Source organism: Apodemus sylvaticus, chromosome 1 (assembly GCF_947179515.1).
Source record: "Apodemus sylvaticus chromosome 1, mApoSyl1.1, whole genome shotgun sequence".
Classification (NCBI taxonomy): Eukaryota; Metazoa; Chordata; class Mammalia; order Rodentia; family Muridae; genus Apodemus; species Apodemus sylvaticus.
In genome coordinates this window covers 184,726,073-184,748,708 of record NC_067472.1, presented here as the reverse complement: position 1 = coordinate 184,748,708, position 22,636 = coordinate 184,726,073, and the positions used below count along the sequence as shown (strand labels likewise).

General features: G+C 48.8%; 1 protein-coding gene and 1 non-coding gene across 4 annotated transcripts in view; both read left to right on the top strand.

Annotated features, from left to right (window-relative positions):
- Fcgbp (Fc gamma binding protein) overlaps positions 1-22,636 on the top strand; it is an 84,851-nt gene that overhangs the window by 35,300 nt on the left and 26,915 nt on the right. The window contains exons 19-20 of one of the 3 annotated variants that reach the window (XM_052167814.1): positions 722-984; positions 1,090-1,757. The exons of 1 other annotated variant lie outside the window; for it this stretch is intronic. In XM_052167814.1, the coding sequence (XP_052023774.1) occupies positions 722-984; positions 1,090-1,099 (273 nt within the window). In that variant the 3' untranslated portion in view covers positions 1,100-1,757. Of the gene's footprint in view, positions 1-721; positions 985-1,089; positions 1,758-22,636 lie in introns of those variants that run through there. One more of the 3 variants, XM_052167822.1, reaches the window with a different exon arrangement.
- LOC127676636 (U6 spliceosomal RNA) lies at positions 7,246-7,348 on the top strand. Its single transcript, XR_007976085.1, has one exon. It is a non-coding gene; the product is annotated as a U6 spliceosomal RNA (small nuclear RNA).

Below are 22,636 nucleotides of genomic sequence, written 5' to 3'. Positions count from 1 at the left end.
TGTTATCTTCATTCAGACATAAGCCAAAAAAAAAAAAAATAGCTGATAAAGTTGCTTTTGTTAGAGATCCAGTTACTTACAGACAATCTGGAGAGTCATTGTGAAACTATAACTTAGTAGTTTAAGCCTGTAATTCCTGATTTAGCTGTCATGTTAAAAAAAAAAAAGTGTTGTACCAGCCTTAGAAAGTTGTAGACACTTTGAGCCATCTCTCCTCTTCCTCCTCTTCCTCCTCTTCCTCCTCTTCCTCCTCTTCCTCCTTCTCTTCTTCCTCTCCTCCTCCTCAACTTCTTCCTATCCTTACCAATGTATATAGAAAGATATTCCCCAAAGATTAATAAGTTACTATTGGGCCAGTGAAATGGTTTGGCGGGGAAACAAGCCACCAAGCCGGATGGCACCTGAATTGGATACCTGGCCCGCAGGGTGGAAGGAAGGGGCCGACTCCCACGAGCTGCCAAATGGTCTCCGTACTTGTATCGTGGCAGGTGCACACACATAAATCAATTAATTAATCTTATATTAGAGCAGTAGAGCTGTTTGTGGACACACACCCCCAGCTCCCTCCCTGCCTGTCAGTCCCTCCACATCACCCTCCTCTCTCCCAGCACCTGCCCCTTTGCTTGAACCGTCATTGTGCACGAGGACCCCAGCCCTGGGGACCCCTCGGCTCTTCTGTCACTCAAGTCTCACTTATTCATTTCCCCTCCCCCTCCACCAGGTGAATGGTCGCCGCGTGGATCTCCCAGCTACCGTGCTAACATCTGTGTCTGTGAGGAAGCTGCCCGACGGCTCCATGTTTGTCCAGCAGAAGGGCGGGGTCCAGGTGCGGCTTGGAAAAGACGGGCGCCTGGATGTGGTCGTTGGTGATGACCACGCGGCCATGCTGTGCGGGGCCTGTGGAAACTTCGATGGGGACCCAACCAATGATTTTCAGGGGAAGACATTAGTGGAGACGTGGAAAGCACAGGACTTCTCCCCATGGTGAGGATGGAGAATGGCGGCCAAGCTTTGGGGAACGAGAGACAGAGGTAGTGTGGGTGGATGCTCAGTGTGCAGGATCGAGTGCTAAGTGTCTGTCTCTTGCAGTTCCAAGTGATCGCTCACCAGCAGTGAAGACACCAAGACCTGCTCCCTCCCAGAAGTTACAATGGTTGGAAGATGCCCTGTGTGTCCCTTCCCTGTCCCTCCCCCTTTGCTGAGCCACTGAGGCCAAAGCTGGAAGCATTGAGTAAATAACTAGACCCAGAGTGTGTGTCTCCTGCTGTCTCCCCAGCGTTCTCCCCACCTGGGGGCCGTGGATGATGAGGAGTCTTTATTAGAAGATGGAAGACTGCATGTGTGTGTGTGTGAGCAGATGAAGGGTCAGATGGCCAGCGTAGGAGAGACATGGGAGATTGAGAGTCACAGAATGGATGGTTAGAGGCGTGGGTGGATGAAATGGCGAAGGGCTGGACAGGAGAGGAGGTGACAGGTGGAGAGAGACAGACAACAGACTCTGGTCTGGCCATTTATAAACCCAGCCCAGGTACTCGCTGGCTTGGTCTCATCGTCTCTACACAGGAGGAGGGCTAGTGTTGTCTCATAGAGTTAGAGAAAGGATTTAAGTCCTGAATCCAATCAAGAAGGCCAAAGTGAACAGAAAAGTTGATGGAGACCATTGAAAGCCAAGTGGAAAACACATCCCCAAAGCAGGTAGGCCGCAAGCAAGCACTGCTGCTGGTCATTACAGTGACAGAAAATGGCTGCACCGTGGCTTTAGTACCATGGAGGTGGTTTGCAACTTTTGGTCAACTGACAGAAGGAAAAATCTTATTGGAATTGGTCCACGGAATAGAGATGGAATAAAGACGTCAAGTACACGTTTCCTGCAGAGTTTCATTCTGAACCAGCCAGAGCAGGCCTGGCTTTCACGCCTCCACATTCAGCTTCTGGCACGCGGGAACAGAGCAGTTGGGGAGCTGGAGTCAGTGTACAGTCTGAGATGGGAGTAAAGGTGTGTGAAGATGAGGGTGGGGTGGGGTGGGCGCTGAGGACGGCGAGGGCATGAGCAGGTGCACAGTCGCACGTTTACAGACAGCTCAATGGAAGCTGGGACTGGAGGATGTCCCGGAGTACTGGGACTAAGGAGAGCAAGGGGCAGAGCTAGCAAGGGGCAGAGCTAGAGGCTGGTGGGCAGGAGGGGCCTGGACTGAGGCTCGCTCTCCCTGGAGGGGCTGCGCTTCAGTCGCTGAAGCTGTCTGGGGATGAGTAATTCCTCCCAGCAGCCTGGGGTCTCTGGGGCTATCACAGCTCCACACAATTCCCAGCATACGGCACAAGTGTGACTGTGAGGTTGACAGCTTGGTGTGAGGACACGATCGCTGGAGAAAAGGAAAGCAAGGTACTAAGAAGCCATGGCAGTCACAGGATGCACTTGAGTCTGGAGAAGAATCGTAATAGGAGGAGCGTCTTGGGAAAGCTTGGACGTTAGTGATGCTAATACAGTGATGCTTATAACTATATAAGGATGGCGTGCACCTTTCCGTAACTGTGGCCTTCAGTATTTCGGGTTAAAGGATGAGGGAGAAAGGATGCCAACGTGACATGATGAGTGTGGGGTGGGAGTCTTATCCCTCCTACCTGTGCACTGAGCGAGAGGGTGGGCCACAAGGAACTGTTACTGTCTCACAGGGCAGGGTGGGAAGCCAGCTCTTCAAAGGAGAACAAGGGGTGGGGAGAGCAAGAAGAAGCTTCAGAAGATGTTACTGTGTGGATAGGACATGTCCCTCCCACGGTCACAGCATGGCTCAGCCTCAAACACAGTGTTCAGAGGTGGCCTTTGGGCTGGTGACCCTGTTACCACACCAGAGAGAGCCTCGTTTCCTTCATTCTCAAAGGAAAGAATTCAGCTGAGAAACAGTAACACTTTAAGCTGAAGTATATTTGGCGAAGCAAAGTGATGACACACACACACACAGCGAGGGCTGACCTGAAATGGGGCAGCAGCGAGAAATCACGGATTTGCTATCTTTGTAAAAAAGTTTTATGACTACTTATGAGATAAGTAGACATTCGTGAGAATAAGATGACATTTTTTCTCTCCCACGTCATTGTACAACAGTTCATCCTTTTAAAGTATTTCTTCCTATGGGGCAGAAGGACAAAGCTGCAATGCGAACTGTATTACGCTGAAGCCAGGGCCTTTTGATGGTGCTGCCCCTCCACTCGCATGCACAACACTTGGGAAATCCCCTCAAGTCTTTGTTTCTAATAGCGTGGGAAGAGCCTAACTTTAGCTTCAAAAATGCTCGATCACCAGGGCTCATTTTGACAATAAGTAGCCACAGCCACCAAGATATAGATAGCTACAGTTTCTTCTACCATGTCTAACCCCTGCCTACCTGGTGTCATTCCCTCCCTCAAGTCAATATGGATCATAATTTTTTTATGAGAGAGCAAAATAGGTGTCTCCTCCTTCAGTAACTTAAGACTTAGGATAGACATAGACCCTACCTATGGACCCAATGTCCTTGCTGTCTATGTTGGTAACCAAAGCAGTTAGGTAAAGTATGGAGATATGTTGGTATAAATAGCTGCTCATATTTTTGGCTGGAAAGTCCCACAAAAATTCTGTCTTGTTTGATCTACTATAGAGTATGACGTCTCAAGATCTAGTCCAGGAGAGATGGATCAATATTTCCATTGTATGACCACATGAAGCTGGATCTATTGAATTCTGGAAGAGCCAAACCAGGACAGCCATTAAAGGAAGCAGGGACCAAAATTGCAGGGGGAAATGCCTATGACTAGATGAAGAGAGAAGCCGACCGCAGCCATATCCATTGAAGGAATGGTTAGGAAATTCTAGCCGTGAGAAAAAAGAGACCCAGGGACAGGAAGACCCAGGAGGGAGGAGAGCAGGAGTCGAAGGTTGCTGTACCATGAGGAAGAGCTTAGTTTGTATGTTTTCCATGTTTGTATGTCCCCATAAAGCGAAGGGGACCAGAACGGGAGACGGAGTTAGCTGTGACCATCATGTGACCACATGAGTATGTGCTAGCCTCTTAATAATACCCTGAGGGTCCCTGGGCCTGAATGAAAGTCAGTGGATATGTTTTGAAGATTAGAAGAAAGCAGAGGCTGTAGACTGAGCCCGAGGATGAATATGGCAGACCTAGCTGTGGTGGTAGTTCCCCTCCCCCCAGTGGTAACAGGAAATCCCAAATAGAGGGTGGGTTCTTCGGCACTTGGGGTCAGATGAATTTGTTTTTGCTAGCATTCTGTCTAAACTCCGCCCCACAGTTACTTAGCAACGGCCAGGTATGCTCCTCCCCACAGTTACCTAGCAACAGCCAGGTAAGCTCCCCCCCAACAGTTACCTAGCAACAGCCAGGTATGCTCCTCCCCACAGTTACCTGGCAACAGCAAGGTAAGCTCTGCCCCACGGTTACCTGGCAACAGCCTGGTGGACCTGACCCACTATAAAAGGAGCTGCTGCCCCTCCTTGCTCTCCTGCTCTCCCTTCCCCATTCCCTTCCTTCCCCTCTCTCCATGTGCCCATGGCCATGGCCGGCCTCTGCTTCTCTACTCTCTCCTTCTCTCTGCCTCTCTCCACCTCTATCCTCATAACTCCCCTCCCCACGCCCTGAACACACTCTGTTCTATACTAGACCGTCCTGTGTCTGGTCCCTCAGGGGAATGGATGCCTCAGCATGGGCCCGCTGAGACACGCCCTTCCCCCACACCTCACCACACCTCCATAGAACACATCCCCCATCTCTCTTTATCTTTTTATAAACACATCAGTTTTTAACAGAAAAAAAAATACAGTAACTTACAAGAATTTTCATAACAGTCAAAAAAGTATTTGTTCAGTGACGCACAGGTACAGGTGGGCATAAATATTATCCAAACACATCCCATGAGGAAAATCCCAAAAGCAAGCATGGTGATTGTGGGTCCATAGGTATTAAGTTTGGCCCTTTGGGCTCCTTTTAAAGAAGATCATGTACGTTCTCAATTGTTTTTTGCTCTGACTAGGACTCATCATGAGCACTTTCTGGAAAATAGGATTTTATGAAGGACAGGTGTGCCAAATTAGTAGTGCTCTGGATGTCTGACAGCCATTGAAAGACTTAAAGGGACCTTGTACTGTGTGGCACTCCCCTCTGGACCCCAGATTAGCACAGACCACACCCAAACACCAACTTCCAAATACAGACCAAACACAATTATTAAGCAAGGCAAAGAGATAAGGGGGCTGACGCTGAATGGGGCAGAAACAGCCACAAATCATTTCACAAAAAAGGGAGGTCGGTGTTGGTAAGTTCTGGTTGGGTATTTTAGTTAGGGTAGTCAAAATAATGTATTTCGATGGCTGGACCTTGATGCTTTGAGAGTTGGACCTTGGTAATCAGTCTCAGGAATGAGTCAGGCATAACAAAGTAGCCAAATAAGAAATGGACCTTGGGGGCTAGCTTTAGGAACGCAGTCTAAAGGTTTTTAACAAGGTAGGGGGAAGGGGAAAGCACAATGTTTGCTGTGTTTGGGCCTGTGTTTTCAGGTCTACCAGAGCCCTTTAGGACTAGGGTGACAATCCGGAGTGCCTTAAGGGCATTCAGCTCAACCAGGTCAAGGTCAGCATCCTGGTTGGGCACTTGTAGAATCTTTAATTTTATCAATTAACTTTCTATCACATATGTGGGGAAAATGAGAGAGCTTGATCAAGCATTATGTGGTCAGATGACGGAGTGTGGGAGTTGGTTTTCTCCTTCACCATGAGGGTCCCATGGATCCAACCCAGGTAGCTGGGGTTGGGGGAAAGTGTTATTCCCTGCTAAACTATCTCTCTGGTCCTAACTTCACTCTTGAGATATACTTTTCTGTTGGGTACTTGAGGCCATGCAGGAGACCAACAATTAATCTTTTCTTGTTTTTACTGTGAAGCTAATCAGAACTCACCTGGGAGTAGTGGCCCATGCTTTTTATCGCAGCAGGTGGGTCTCTGTGAGGCCAACTTGATCTCCAAATTGAGTTCCAGGACAGCCAAGGCTACACAGAGAAACCCTGTCTCAAAACAGAAAAAACAAAACAGATAATCAAGACTCAGGGCGGTCACTCTTGGAGCCTTGGGAGATGCCCTGGGATCCACTGGCTTCTCCTCCAGCAGTTGTGCTCAATGTCTCAGGGTCTTCCCTACCACACTGGAGACATTTCTTCCTTCAGTGGCTCTCTTTACAGGATCTACACAGTTGCCATGGAGACCCTGGTGACTCCATGGCCTCTCTGATCAACCAAAGAAGTGACTTATCCAAGTTTTAGGGCTACTTTAAAGAAGTCATGTCATCTCCTAGGTCCTAGATGGCCTTGCAGAGCAAGGGACACATGGTGGGTGTACTCTTAGTCCCTGCATCCTCTTTGGGTTTGACCTCCAAGCTTTAGTTGAACCCCCGAAAGAAACTTGCAGTTCTCCTGAAGAGGACCTGGTGGGCCTTCATCCAACTCTACCGTAACATTCAAAATAAACATGGCTTTAAGTCCTGATTTTATTAAAGACTCAGGTTCCTACACGGTTAAAAAGCCTGATAAACGACAGAAAACACAAGTAATTATCTTGATAAACATGAAATATTTGTATATTTGTTCTTTAAGCCAGTTCTTATAAATGTTACCAAGAACAGATCAGTATCTTAAGAAAACCTCCTTGTTCTAAATAGAGAACCAGGCTTCAGGTTTATAATAGTGTGCTGAGTTTTGACTGTAAGAAATTTAAACCCTTTTGTAAAAATGTTTTTGTTTTTTAAGATAAGTTTTCTCTGGGTAATCCTGGCTGTCACAGAACTCACTCCATAGACCAGATTGGCCTGAACTCAGAGAGATCTGTCTGCCTCTACCTCCCCAGGCATGGGCCACCACTACCTGGCAAAATATTTAAATATTTTAAGTGAGTGCGTGTGTGTGTGTGTATGTGTGTGTGTGTGTGTGTGTGTGTGTGTGTGTGTGTGTGTGTGTGTGAGTGAGAGAGAGAGAGAGAGAGAGAGAGAGAGAGAGAGAGACCCCTGAAGTTTCATTGTCCTCTTATCTGGACCTTCTGCAAATGCCTTGTTCAAAAATATTTTATTTTTATCCTTTCTTACCGAGGACACAACCGACATCCTTTTCTATACCCATCCCCTACTTTTTGCCTCCTTTCTGCAGCTGTTCCCTTCCTTAATAAGACGGAACAACACCACAGCCTGGACCAACGTATTCAAAGGAAGCCAGGTGCTGGCTTCAGCAGCACGTAGACTAAACCTGAACACAGAGAAGATTAGCGTCCTCCCTGTGTAAGGATGACCTGCAAAGTCGTGAGGCGTTCCACATTTTTATGAACTTCAATGTGAAGAAAGGGACATTAAACTCAAAGCACATTTATGGCAAAATAAAAGAAATTACAAGTTACCTATCCTCATGACGTTAGTGTATAAGGTTCTTGTCTATTGAGGGTCTTGGGCAGAATCTTCTTCCACTTCAGAGCTACCACATCTAGTATGTTAAATTCCAGCAAGTGTTTCCCATGATAAAAAAAAGTCTCAAAGGACAAAGGACACTGAATTGAAAAACTCACTCCCAACAACTAGCAAGAAAAAGTAGAAGGAAGAGAAAATAACACAAAGGAAAACAAAGTTTTGTGTAGCACCCCTGTAACTAGCTCAGGGTGCTGCAGGTTCCCCTGTGGGCTGAGAGGATGCAGCAAATGGGTGTGGTTTTTTTTCACAGAAGACCCAAGGCAGAGAGAACACAGTGGCGCCAGCTGAGCAGGAGCCTCACTGCTGAGTCTATGACAGAAAGATGGGCCCAGAACATTTGTCCTTTTTACAGTATTTTCCACTTAAGAGAGAATTAGTTAGTGGTAATCCATGAACCTGTGCATCCCAGTGGTTTGGGACTGGCCCCCTGGTCCCGGCGTCTCCAGAGCCACCCCTTTTTGGATTTAAGGTCCAGGGGTGTAGATCTCAGGGTCTGCCTAAGTATCCATCCTCTCATTTTTCCCATTTGTTTGTCCCTCCTTTCCAAAGAGGAATCGTGAAAAGCTGCCAGGAGCTGGAGGGTTGGTGTTAGGGGGACCGTGTAATGCTTTTCAAGTGGTACCTTTATAAAATGAGATTGTGCTTAATTTTAGCCCCCACCAAATTTTTATCTGGTGACAAGTGTGTTAAGTAACAGAGGGATGGCTTGTGAACAGGAAGAGAGCACATGAGTCTGGCTCCAAGCCTTAGCATTTACAGAGGTCGTGGCTGAGCTTTAAGGCCATAAAGATCTGAACACAAGGAAACTCTGTCCGTTTGCCCAAATTCGGGGAAAGGAGATACTGGAAGATAGTGCTAAAACCTGGGCTCCTGATCTCAGGCCAGACCCACACACCCTCCAGTTTGTCGCATCCAGGCTGTCACAGAGAAGCCACAAGTGTTTGTCCCTTAAGCAACTGGGTTCATATTTGGTTCTACTTTTAATGACGTAGCCAAAGGACCAGTCCTGGGGGATGGAGGGCTGGCTCCACATCCAGAAGAGAGAAGCGGCACAATGTGAGGAGGAAGGTCGCCCTTAGTCATGCCTTCCGAGGGGAGACGTGAGAGCAGGCTCCCCACCCAAGGAGCCGTGGATTTAGTCACCCGCCTCCTTGTGCTTCCACATACACATGCTGTAACTAAGGGACCAGGGTTGGATGCAGTTCCCGAGACTGAGCATCCAGCAAGTTCTGTCCCCCTTTTATTGTCCCAGTGCCCCTAATTATGGCAAGGCTTGACAGTGCTCACCTGGGTAAGCAGCCAGATTGACAGACCCAGAGAAAACCAAGTTAGACACTGTCTGAGCTGAGGTAAACTGTACAGACTCCTCCGTGGACACACCATCTTTACACCACCCCAGTGCGTCCGGCATGTGGCTAAGCAGGAGAGGAAGGGATAAATTTAAGATCCTGGGCCTGCTTAAAGCAGGGCTGACAGTCACACACACACACACCTGGCCATTGGGGGAGAGGGTGTGTTTACACCTGTCAGAGGAAGAAATGAAATAGTGAGGCCGGGCGGTGTTGGACCCGAGCAAGGGCTATGCATGGTGTCAGAATGAGAGACACATGGTTGCAAGACAGGTTCTGGGGGGCAAGACTGACACCTTCATGTGTACAGGATCCAGCACTGTGCTCATTTCTATGGGGTCACTTCAGAGCTGTGTCATCTAGCAGGGTCTCAAGTGGCTGGCCTGGTTTTTGATCAAACCTAATAAAGTAGCTCAGGGCATTGCAGGGAAGACAAACCTCCGACGGCTGTGCACTCCGACGGCCCGTGTCCTCTCAAACAAGGCATTATCATTCCATCTTACTCAGGGATGGGAGTGGAAATCTCCTACCGTTCCCTGTACTAGAGGCATCCATTAAATGCTAGGTGGTCCTCTGTAACAACAATGGGGGGATGCAGCACAGCCCTGCTGCTGCCTGGGAAGACCCTCCTCAAAGACTAAGCAACTCACACAAAGCAAGGTTCTCGAAATACCCACAGAAAAAGACTTGCAGAACAAGCCAGAATAGAGAGTACACACTCAGACTGAGACTCTCTCAGAAAGTTTGGTCCTGAAATACTCATACTGCTATCTGAGTTATAGAGTTATGCAGGGATAACATTGAGAAATCATAAGTTTGATATTTATATAAGCAGTTTGTGCATATTGAGGTGGATAGAATAGGTATGGGGTAAGTTGACTCGTTCCCCTCACAAATCTTAGCAGACTGGATCTCCAATTTAGGGTTTTTCTCCCCATGAGCCTCTTCCAAGGCCCTCAAGAGTGTCTAAAGCACAAAATAGAAGGTATTATCATTAAGCCAGGCCCCGGGTGGTGGTGGCACACGCCTGTAATCCCAGCACTCTGGGAGGCAGAGGCAGGCGGATTTCTGAGTTCGAGGCCAGTCTGGTCTACAGAGTGAGTTCCAGGACAGCCAGGACTATACAAAGAAACCCTGTCTCGGAAAAATCAAATCCAAAATAATAATAATAATAATAATAATAATAATAATAATAATAATTAAGCCAGGCTCCTTTGAAGATGCAGAGCCTTCATGTGAGTGCATGCGCAGCAGCTGAGGAAGACCCCTGGCACCTCAGCTTCAACGCAGCAGAAAGACCTTACCTGTAGCTTCTCATAACAAGACCTTCAACTCAAGAGTACGTTAGCCTATTGGGGACAAAGCTACAAAATACTGCAGTTTCCTTCACTTCACATCTGTCTTCCCAGCTTCAGTTTCCCCAATTGAATTGTGTTGGTATTGACATTATCAGTGGATCAATCCATCAGTGCACTTATAATTTTATGGAATTTTTGATAGAGACGGCTTGATTGAAGAAAGTAAGGCATATCCTAAAATTGTATATCTATCTATCTATCTATCTATCTATCTATCTATCTATCTATCTATCTATCTGTCTATCTATCTATCTACCTATCTATCATCTATCACCTAGCTAGCGAGCTATCATCTATCTACCTATCTTTTCTGCTCCAATGTCCCACTGCCATGATGCTATTGACTCGCCTGAAATGGACCCAGGTGGCCATGAACTAAAATCACCACCACCGTGAGTGAAAATAAACCTTCAGTTCTCCTCCGTAGGTTGTTTAATTCAGATACTTTTGCCACAGCAGTGAAAAGTTCCTTACACAGAGGTGTTTAAACATGTCAGCTGGGGAGCATTTCGAATTCATTCCACCTCTGGTCCCAGTAGAGGCATAGTCATCTGATAATGCAAAATGCCAAAATGCATAATCCGAGAGTCCCCAAATGCTCGACGGTTGCAGTATGAGTCAAAAGTCCAACAATGTCCTCTGGGACTCAAGGCACTGTTAGCTGTGAGCCCTTAAGTAATAAAATGTTCCATTCTTCCATCACCCAATGGCACTGAGTAAATATTCTCACTCTATGAAGAATGGTAACAAGGAAGGACTGGAGCAAAGACATACCCAAAACCAGCAGGGCAAAGATTAGACACTGTAGCTAGAGCCCGGAATTTAGAGCATATGACTGCATCACTGGCTCCACCCAGGTTCTCATGGGCTGGGTCGTACTTACCCCCCAACCCCCGTGGCCTTGCCATTTGCAGCACACATGACCTTTACTCCATCTGTCTCCGGTTAGTGCCAGAAACCTGCCTTGGCATACATGCAAGGCCCTCGGCACCACCAGCACCATCCTAAGGTGTCCATCGCAACTTGGGGGTTCAGCTCCACTACCTCAGGCATTGACTTACGAGGACTACCCGACGTGGACTCTGTCTCTGCTACACAGAGCCTGATAGAACCTTGCTTCTGCAGCCTTGGTGCAAATCTCAGAAATCACCTCACTGTTATGGTCTTCGTGCGTCCTGCATCCAGCACCACGTGCATGATGCCAAGGCCCACCGCAGACTCAAGGTACAGGTAAGCTCATGTGGACCGTGGCTACAGTGGCCTCTTCGTTCCTGTGCCTCTGAACAGAGAAACATTTCCCCGCGGGGTCATTTTGGAGCAAGTCACCTCTTCCTCTGCACATTTCTCTTTTTAAAGAAGATCCTTTCTCTACATGTCATACCCTGAAAACTTCCATGGGAGGAGTATCTTCCTTGAGGCACCTTCCCGACTGTGTGACGCCTCTCTTCAGTTGTACTGGTATTTTAAACAAGTGCATCTGTTCTCACTCACCTGGTGGTAGTTTTCGATGTCCTTGGGTTCCCAAACTACACATTATTCCACTTCACTGCCACACGTTCTCTGTCTGTTCTCGATTTATACCTGACTAGAAGCAGCCGATGATAATTCCTCTACTAAATCACTCCATTACTTTGGGATTCAGTCTCAACTCAATTTTTCATGGGCAGCATATAGCAAGGGTCTTTGCCAGAATGGAGCATAAATGGCCTTTACCCCAATTCCCAATAGCCTGATGAGTATCATCTCTATTGTCCACGTTTCTACTGGCATTTTGGCTGACTTCAAATTTTTCCACCACATTAGCCCTATATGATCAGCTACCACCCCTCCCCCAACCCCTTCCACAAGCCAGTTCCAAAACACATGGTCAGGTTTAGTTATACTAAAACCTCCTCTTCTCTGGACCAATTTCCTGTATATATAACCTTTATCATTGTTGTGACAAAACACCCGAGAGAAGTAATGAAAGAAGAAGAAGTTGCTTTGGCTTGTGGTTTGAGGGAGTCCAGTCTATCACGGTGCACAGGGCGCCATGGCTGTAGTGACTCCATCCAAAGCAGGAACATGGCTGGCTGGTTACCTCAAATAAACAAGAATCAGAGCAGGACAGAAACAGAGGCATGTATAACCTTCAAGGCTTGGCCCTAGTAGCTTGCTTCCATTTATGAGGTCTTATGTCCCAAATCTCATACTCCACGACTTCACAAAGTTACTGGTTACTGGCAACCACATGTTAAAATGCAATGGCTTGGGGAGACATTTCAGTGTCAGCTAATAATATCATGGATTGTACCAGCCATTTGGAAGACAGACTATATCACAGAAAACTCAAACTCCCTCTGCTACTGCTTCTGCACACTGATATTCCATATCATATCTCAAGAAAATTCTCAGTTAGGTGAGAGGAAGGCATAGATTCACCCCAAAATTAGCCAGTTCTTTCTTCATGGAAAGAGATGGGTTAGGGTGTATCTCAAATACCAAACCAAATAATTTTCTGAGATGGAAACATGACACCCTACACAAGAACCTACTCCAGGGACTCAGACTACACATCCCTAGATGACTATACTCACTGGTATTTCAAAGCACGATTTGGGTGGCTTTGGACCAGGGATCAGCCCATGGGGACTGCAAGGAGCCAGAACCCGGATATGGACCTTTAGATATTGTTATAAGTGAGGACTAAAGATCGGAATCTGGCCAGGAAGCCAACAAACAGAACCAGTGCGTACATCACCCTTTGATCCCCATGACCTTGCTCAAGGAACCCAGTCCACTGGCACACAACTGCCCAGCTGTCCCTCTAAAGAGGGCACTCTCACAAGCCCAATGTTTTCTATAGCTCCTGGGGTGCGGCCACCAGCTGGCCTCACACTCATCTCAGAACACGGGCTGTAGACTTATCCTCTACCCTTCACAAGGCTTCGGGACTCACTCTTCCCTCCGGCCTGAGATCAGCAGCCTCTTCCAGGAAGCTGGCATCATCTGCCTGTCAGGTGGCCAATGGTGTGGCCTGAGGGAACAAGAAGATGCACTATATAGCTCGGTCCACAGGCTGATCCTGCAGCCCCGGGACCTGCAGGTGAGAAGACATGGGCTCTCTACGGAAGTGGGATAGATAATCTCCTCTCTTGCCTTTCTTTCTAGACCTCCTGGCCTTTGCCCTCAGGGCACCTGAATGCCCAGTTCTCCCACTCATTTCGCTGGCTTCTGAATCTCTAGCTCACTCCCCGATATACTGAACAGACAGCTCCCCACGGCCTGCTCACACCTGGTCCTATCCACCCAACTTCCTTCCATGCCCCAGCCTTCCCTGCCTGCAAGTAGCCACTATGCTGATAGGGACTGTCCCCCTTCTGTGATCTCCATGACAGTCTCCAACAGGACAGTAGGAGAGCCTTATGTGAGCCTCCATCTCTCCCTGCTGCAGACATGGGATCCCTGTGGAGCTGTTGGGCGCTCTGGGCTGGAGCAACCCTCCTGTGGGGTAAGTCAATTTGAACCTCATCCACGTCCTGGGACGTGGGGCCATGGGAAGTTGGCCTGCCTGGGTCGGCATCTTTCCTTTGTAAACCTTTCATAAATCATGTCCTGGTCCCACCCAGGCTAGCTGCAATGGGAATGAGAACCTGCAGGAAAATGGGGGGGGCCTCTACTCCATGTTTGGAGTGTTGACAGTCTACCTGTTTCGATTTTTAGGTGATTTTGTCTATACTCCCATAATTCTCAAGCTCCCTTCATCCTTTTGTACAAACCACTAAGATCTATTAAAACAAGAACCATACTAGCAACTGAGTCTGGCCAGAGCATGTGCTCCCACAGGACTTTAAAAGAAGGGGTGCGGAGTCTGAGACTTCACATAAAGCGTCAGCTAACCAACCAGTTTCATCAGAAAGGTAGAAGATGTAACATCGAAAATAAGTTGCCACAGCCGAGCAGTGGTGGCGCATGCCTTTTTTTTTTTTTTTATCCCAGCACTCTGGAGGCAGAGACAGGTGGAGCTCTGTGAGTTCGAGGCCAGCCTGATCTACAGAGTGAGTTCCAGGGCAGCCAGGGCTACTTAGTTACTAAACCACAAGTGCAGTTAGCAAAAGAGAACAGTGGTGCCTTGCTCCGGGTGAGTATGCTGCTCCAGCATCCAGTCACCACCTGGACTATCTCACACCGTTCTGTCCCTCATCCGGCCCTGCAGTGTCTGAGTTCAAGAGCCCTGTGCAAGGGGCTCAGGCTTTGGGGGCAGCCAACGCCAGGAAGGCACGTAAGAGGACGCTGCGTACGTTAGGAAGGGAATGGGAGCATAGGGAGAATTGCTTCAACAGGTTCTCAGGAAGGCCAAGGGCTCGGGTTTGTAACAGGGAGGAACTAGGTAACTGGACCCACAACTGCATTTTCTTCAGAGTTGACCTGGGAGGCCACAGTGGACCCCAGGAACACTGGTGGGGAAAATTCCTCACGGGCTTCCTGCAGAATTCCCAGCCTGAGACCAGCAGTCTCTGCCTCTTCATCTCCAGTCTGTCAGAGAGCACTGCTGTGTCTCCGTCCTCAGCCAGGTCAATGACATGACACCTCACAGAAGGTCACAGGGGAGTCAGCCATGGTCAGCATCAGTGCCAAGGCTAAGAGGGCTCGCTGCAGTAGCTTCTGGCATTCAGGGGTGGGGCGTTCCAACCACATCATCTCAGAGTGGACATTCCATGCTAAGCCCAGCCTGGAAGAACTGATACTGCCATGCCCTGCTGAGGCCCTGGACGCAGAGGGCTTTGTGCCCATCTCCCATATCTTCCTGACAGACTTCCTGAATTCCCTCCTGTTCACCAGGAATAAGGTTCAGAACTTTTACCAACCACAGTGCCCCGGGGCTTGCAGAGCAGAACACAGCCCTCAGAAGTGCCCACTGTTTAAGCACCAGGGCTGTGTGCTGGTTTGTGATAAGGTGATAGAGAAAGGGTCTTGGGGAGACCCAGGGAGCCAGGATGGAAGGGCTGGTCAAGGTTTGATACTTTAGGAATTGATACAATCATCCATGCTGCTGACAGCTGCTCACTAGGACTGCAGATGCTCAGTCAGGAGATCCAGCGACAGTGACAACGAGGACCCCGGGACAGGGCATCTCTGCGTTCCAGCTTCCCTGGGCGCTTCACGGGCTTTGACACGGCTAAGGAACAGAACCAGGGCCTTGTGTGCAACCTCAGGCTCAGCCATTCAGAAGCTGCCACCAGGCAGCCCAGGTGTTGTGAGGACACAGAGCCAGAGCCACGGAGCCTGGGGTCAACCACAGCTGTGCCTGGGAGGTCTTTGGCCTGTCACCACCTCTCTAGGCTTCAGATTCTAACAAGCTAAGGCATGGAACGTCCTTAGATTAGTTTGTGGCAAGAGATCAGGGCGGTGCAGGGTGAGCTGTGGTGGGGAGAGGGGTCGGGGTCAGAAAGAGTTCTTGAGAACTGGAGGCCAACCAGGAAGGGCTGTTTCTTCCCAGCTGGTCTTCTTCAAACTGGGAACCAAGACCCAGGGGTTCATTAGCCTGGCAAAAAAGGGCACTCCACTTCAAGGGATGCTTTAGAGTGGGTGGACAATTAATTATATCAAGTAATCGATCCTTGGTTCCGTGATACACATATGCACATACACACACACACACACACACACACATCAGTTCCAAACCTCACTTCCATTTTAGCTTATTGAAACCTGACAACAGCCCTCTCCAACCTCTATGACGAAGCTTCCTCCCTGGTGAATTAAAACATTTAGGCAAGAGCACTTATAATTTACACAATGTCCCATGCTTGGTGTCTTGGCTAGAGGCTGAGACAGTCTACACCATGATTTTTCCATTTTGCTTATGTCTCTGGGCCTTCCTTCAAAAAAATCTCTCTCTGTGTGTATATATGTGTTCTGCATGTGTGTATCTGTACCTATGCAGATATGCACACACAGGTAATGCATGTGTATATACATGTGTGTGAAGGTATGCACAGCCAAACATGCATGTGTAGGGCCAGAGGTCAATGTCGGGGCTTCTCCTGTGCCGGGTGTGTCTGTGGGATGCTGCTGTTTAGCTCTCAGTCAGGTAGACTGGCTGAGCAGCCCTCCGCTGGGATCTGTCTGACGTGGCTCCGTCCGGTCACACTGAGCTAACACACTTGCAACCTCTTACGTGGCGGGAAGCTGAACTCGGGTCTTCCTGTTTACACAGCAAGGACTCCACCCACACTGCCCCTTCCCGTGCTTTGGCTGTTTCAGCCAGGTATGAAGAGGGATACGGAAGTAAGAACAGTTGACCGTTTCAATGACTGGCCCTCACTCCTCTTCACTACCTGCCAATGCTCTGGGCCAAGCTGCGTTAACCCATGGAGTCAGAAACCCTGGGAGAGGAGCTCTCTCCGTGAGCCTGCAAACCCCGGTTTCCACGCCCGTACAAGGGATGGTCATGAGCCAACCGCACATAGTCCGCACTGTAGGAGCCCCCGGTATCTGTCCTCAGGACCATCTCTGACTCCCACTCTCTTCCCTCCCCAGCTCGGCTCGCCCCAGCAGAGGCTTCCTGCCAAGGCGTTAAGTGTGCATCTGGGCAGCGCTGCCAGGTGGTGAGTGGGAAGGCCAGGTGCGTGGCAGAGCCCACAGCTGTCTGCCGCGCCCAGGGTGATCCCCACTATACCACCTTCGACGGCCGTCGCTATGACATGATGGGCACCTGTACCTACACCATGGCTGAGCTACGTAGCACCAAGGGCTCCCTGCTGGCCTTTAAAGTAGACGCCAAGAATGAGCACCGGAGCTCCACCAAAGTCTCCTACGTGCGCTTGGTCACCGTGCATGCCTACAGCCACACCGTGTCCCTGATCTACGGCGAAGTAGGCTTTGCGAAGGTGAGTTCCCCAAGGCTGCGAGTTTAAGGTTTTGAACTACCAGGCCAAAAAAGGAGGTAAGCCCTTGGAGTTAGACCCCAAACCATCCCTTTCCAATGTGGAGGACGAGGTTCCACTACTATCCAAATACGCCAACCGAAGGGATGGGTGGTGGGTGGTGCTAAGCATCGGAAAGAGATTTACTCAATGTGGCTGCTCTGGAAAGAAAGTAGCCCTGAAATCTCTCTGGAAGGTAATGACAAGAACGTTGTGAGCTTTTAGGAGCAGGAAACCAAGCAGGTGCTCGAGTTGTGCACAGCAGAGAGAGCTGCTACCCATAATGCCTAGGGTGTGGATTGAATGACGCCACTTCCGCTCTGGTTCTAGAAGGGCTCTGGAGAAGAGGGTATCGCTGTCATTTCTTGAGGGCATCAGTCTTTTTTCTCACAAAGTGATTACTCTTGACCTGAATGTGTGACCTGACCACAGTCGTTCACATCTGGGGGTGATCTCAACATGGTGAGGTTTGCTGTTGCTTATGAGTAGTTTCAACCCCTCCACCCTCCTGGTATATAGATGTTTATTGGTCTATAGAAGCAGAGAGAGTATCCCGAGGAGAGAAATGAAAATTAGAGGCTTGGAAGGGTCAAAGAAGAGGGTTTAGAGAGATGGCTCAGCAGTTGACAGCACTCACCGTTCAGAATGGCTGGAGTTGTATGCCCAGCATCTGTTGTCAGGTGGGTCACAGATACTGCAGTTCTGGGGCATCTGGTGCCCTCTTCTGACCTCTGTGGGCACTGTGTGTGTGCTCGCATCCATCCATTAGCACCTTATGTATCGGACTTAGGGACACTCTACTGTCACTATGGGAGTACTGTAAAGTGACCAGTCAGGTGATCAAGCTTTTGAAACTGTGGTTTGGATTTCCTTGAGCACCTCCTGCTACACAAAACACTGCTGCTTTAAGTGTGGAGACGGTGCTCTTTCTTAAGAAGAACCCCCAACAGGCTCCATCTGGCGTCCCATCATCCCTTTCTTTAGGGTGAGCAATATGGCGGTGTTCAGGGCAGGGGGGCGGGCAAGGATTGATTCATGCTCTTTCTCGGTGCACCTCACCTCCGTGTTACTTCTGTTTGCATTTTCTACCTCTCTGGGCACACCCGCTTGAGCACCGAGTCTCAAAGCAAGTCACTGTTGTAGGCTGTGAAACTGGACGTTCTGGTATATCCAGGAAACCGAGTCAGGTAGTCAGCCGGAGTGCACGGGAATGGCTGCAGGGCTTCTGGAGTACTCCATAACAGACACGGCAGGGTCAGTTCTTTGTGTTAAGGGGTAGTTGAAACACTGTGTCAGTCACAAAGCTTCCGAGTGTACACCTCATGACCAGTTGTCGCCATCCTACCCAACCCTCCTCATCCTGTCCTTCAGTCCCCCACCCCTACAGGGCAAGGATGATTAAAGCTAATGGGTTGTGGAAACCCCTAAGCCTCCTCTGCCCTTAGTTTAGTCACTCCGGACTCCTGTTATCTGAAGCTTCAGCTGTCTATTGAGCTAGTTCTAACAGGGTACAACGACCTCTTCCCCTGGGGGACAGAGATCTAGCTCCACGTTTTCAACTCTGGATGTCCTGGATAAGGTGGTGGCTTGTTTGCTCTTTTTATTAGTAACAGGATAACTGAAGACTATTCAGCCTTGTCATAAAGACTGTACCAAATTACAGATGAATTAAATTACATCCAGAAGCCTCCAAAAGTGTCTGGGGAGTCAATAAATTACACACAATTAAGGGGGCAGAGGAATGGACCTTTCTTGATTGGTAGGCTCAGCCTCGAAAGTCTATAATGATTAAGATGATAATGACTAATAAAAAAAAAAAAAACCATACAAGCCACCACCTTCCTCCAGAGGATCCAGAGTTGAAAACGTGGAGCTAGATCTCTGTCCCCAAAGGAATAGTCACTGCTCCCTGTTAGAATTAGCTCAATAGACAGCCGAAGCTTCTGTCAGACGCAACTTTGTATCTTATTCAAAAGTCTTGGCTTAAGCGCCTAATAGGATCCTTTTGTGATAGCATCCAGTCAGCACCTGTTATTGCTGAAGTGAATCCTTCCTGTTCTGTTACTTGAATATGGAGAGCTGGGAGGTGGACTGACAATTATCTTGCTAGCTTTGTTTAAGACAAGGGCTTACACAGCAACTTCAGACACATATATACATGTAATAAATAAATAAATAAATATATATATACACTTATAAGTATATATACATATACATGTACATGTAATAAATATATACATGTAATAAATATATATAGTTATGAGTATATACATACATATGTACATGTAATAAATATATACATGTAATAAATATATACACTTGTAATAAATATATATACACTTATGAGTATATACATACATTCATATGTATATAGTCTTATGGTGGATATCTAATTCCACATTCCTGAGCTTTGACAAAACAATTCCAACTGCAAGATACTATAAAAGTTCAATGGTTCATTTAAGAGTCAAAGTGTCTTTTACATATAATGCACACTTAAGCCATAGTATGTTGCAGCGCTGTTCCCCTAGCAGGAAATTTGATATTTTATATTTTAATAACATGGAATTCTAAATGTCTGTTGTAACTAGTTCAGAGACTTTAAGCCAATTCTATGCAGGTCAAGTCATGGACTTGATTCCTACCCAGATGAGGCTCAAGAGGCACCCCAGCAGTTCTGTACCTTAAAATGGCCAACAGAATGTCAGTCAGGACTGCTCAGTCATGTTCCGATTGATACCAAGAGCAAGAGACACTCGGAGTTGGTATAGATGTCCTCCCCACCAGGAAGAAGTGGGGTAGTGAAAACCCAGATCCCTCAGTCCAGAGGAACTTCCGGGCCAATCAGGACTTTGGGTAAGAATCAGGGCTCCTCCACACATAAGCAGATCAGATGTCAAATGCAAACAAATCAAGACACCCCCCCAAAGCCACTGTGGGGCTGGACGCCCATGCATGATGAGGGATTTTTTAAGGTTAGTAACAAGCACTTTGTTTTGCTCCTCAGAGGCTAGAATCTTCAAAAGTTACTCCTGGTATCCCAGGGGATACAAATGTAACAGTTGTGACAAGGAGAAGGAACTGGAGTTACTAGCAAGCTGGGGTTACCATCTGAGGACTAACCTGTTCATTGTGCCCAACAATGCTCCGCTGATTGTCCCAGCTAGCCCTAATTGTCAACTGGACACAGCTTAAAGTCCTCTGAGTGAAACCGCAATTGAAGAACTGTCTAGACCAGGTTGGCCTGTGGCCCCGTCTGTGAGGGCTTGTGCTGGCCACCGGACGATGCCGGCAGGGCCCGTCCACTGCGGGCAGCACCATCCCTATGCACACTGTATAAGACAACTAAAGAGTGAGCAGTGAGCCAGTCAGCAAGCAGTGTTCCTCATGGTTTCTGCTTCAAGCCTGGCTTTCTTCTCGGATGAATTGTCATTTCCTCCCCCAAAGTTGCATCTGGCAAGTGCACTGTGTCCCAGCAACAGAAAGGAAACTCGCCCACCGCTACACAGTCATGGTGGTTTAAGGAGGCGGGCAGCCCTCTGCCAGATTTGTCCCCATTTTGATGTTTGCAGGTCTTGACCTGTTCTGCCCACAGCCTCCTGGCTCTCACTTGCTCGTGCCATGAACACGAGCCCCGCTCCTTCACTGGCTCCCTACAGCTGTCCCTTGCTGCCACCAGACCTGTCAGGTCCCTTCCACAACTGGCTTCATGCTTGTAACGAGCCTGCCATTCTGCAAGGCACTGTTGGAGGCTCTGGAGATAAACCAGGCCTCCTAGTGGTTCTGACAGGTGGAGCACGTAGGAAATTTGCACACTGTGGGGGAAGGCTAGATAGCTGTGGGAAGTGGGAAGCAGAGGGGAGGGGCAACAGGAAGGGGCTACTGAAAGGGTGACCAGGGACAGCCTCACTGAGCCAGTGACACACAGCAGACATTGCTGGGGGAGGTCTTCATGCACATCTTGGTGAAGAACACATCAGACCACTGGCAGTGCAAGAGCAAGCACCCCTAGGCTCAGCTAGCGACAAAGGCCGGAAGGAAGGCGTCCTGTGGGGCTAGAGCTGGGGACTTGGGTGGAGGAGATGAGGGCTGAAGGAGAGATCACACAGGAGTCTGACCACTGCCGCCTCTCTGCAGATCGACTACCAGTACTCAAGCCTGCCTGTCTCCCTGAGTGAGGGTCGCCTGCGTGTGCACCAGAGTGGGACACGGGGTATGATCGAGCTGGACTTTGGGCTGGTGGTCGCCTATGACTGGGATGGCCAGCTGACCCTGAGCCTGCCCAAGCGCTTCCAAGACCAGGTATCTGGGCTGTGCGGCAACTATAATGGAGACCCTGCCGACGACTTCCTCACACCTGAGGGGAAGCAAGCTTCTGATGTCCAGAACTTCACCAAGAGCTGGAAGGTGAATGATAAAGACCTCTTGTGTGAGGACGGCTGTTATGGTAACTGTCCGTCCTGCCTCCCAAGCCAGGCCCAGCTCTTTAAGAAAGACCTTTTCTGTGGCATGCTAACTCTGCCCTCGGGCCCATTTGCTGACTGTCATCAACTTCTGGACCCCAAGCCTTTCCTGGAAGAATGTGTGTATGACATGTGTGTGACGGGCGGGGAACGTCTCACCTTGTGCCACGGCCTCAAAGCCTATGCTCAAGCCTGCGAGGACCTGGGCGTCTCTGTCCGCGAATGGAGATCACGAACCAACTGCCGTGAGTTCAAGCCAGGGTAGAGAGTTTTGGTGAGGGGTGGGGACCCCATTGCGTCTGCTTAGTACCACAGCCCAGGCACAGGCAGTGAGTGACAGGAGCACCGTGGTGGCCAAGACACTCCAGGGACCCCGACAGTAGTGAAAGGGATAGACTGCAGTGATCCAGGTTGCCACCAGAGGGCGCACATGCATATGTGGAGATTAGTTGGAGACAGATGCAGGATAAGATTAGGGGACTTCAGGAGGGATAAAGGATGCTATAGGGGGAAGATTTTCCTAGAATAAAAATTTCCAATCTAAAATCCATGGGAAGGAGTAGCCAGAAAGGGGAGAATGGATGCAGGATCCTGACCCAGAGAACCACTGAGATTTGTCACGAAAGGCAGTAGTCTGCTAAGTCACAAGATCAAGCTCAGTGATTATTCTTTGGTTGTAACACTCCCATGACTCCCCATGCCCTCTGAACGAAATCAAAGGTGACTAGCCAGGCGTCCATCCACTAAAGCAAGCACTCATTCAGTCAATAAGCCTGCCATATCTTCACCAGAGCCTATATCTGTGCTGGCCACGCGGAGGACCAAGCAGGGGCCAACAGTGACTCGTCTGCAGCCTAGTAGACAGCCCAGAGAGACGCTGAATAGGCATACAGGGCCGCAAGGGATGAAACCGCCCTCAGGACCAGTGCTTAAGACTGGGATTCCAGGGGAGCAATGAGTCCAGAGGGAGACAGAGGCACTGTTTGGATTTGGCTGCACCGCTATTATGTCCCGTTGTCCTGTAAGCCTTCCTCTCCACATGTCCCCAAACTCCAAAGGAGAAGCAGC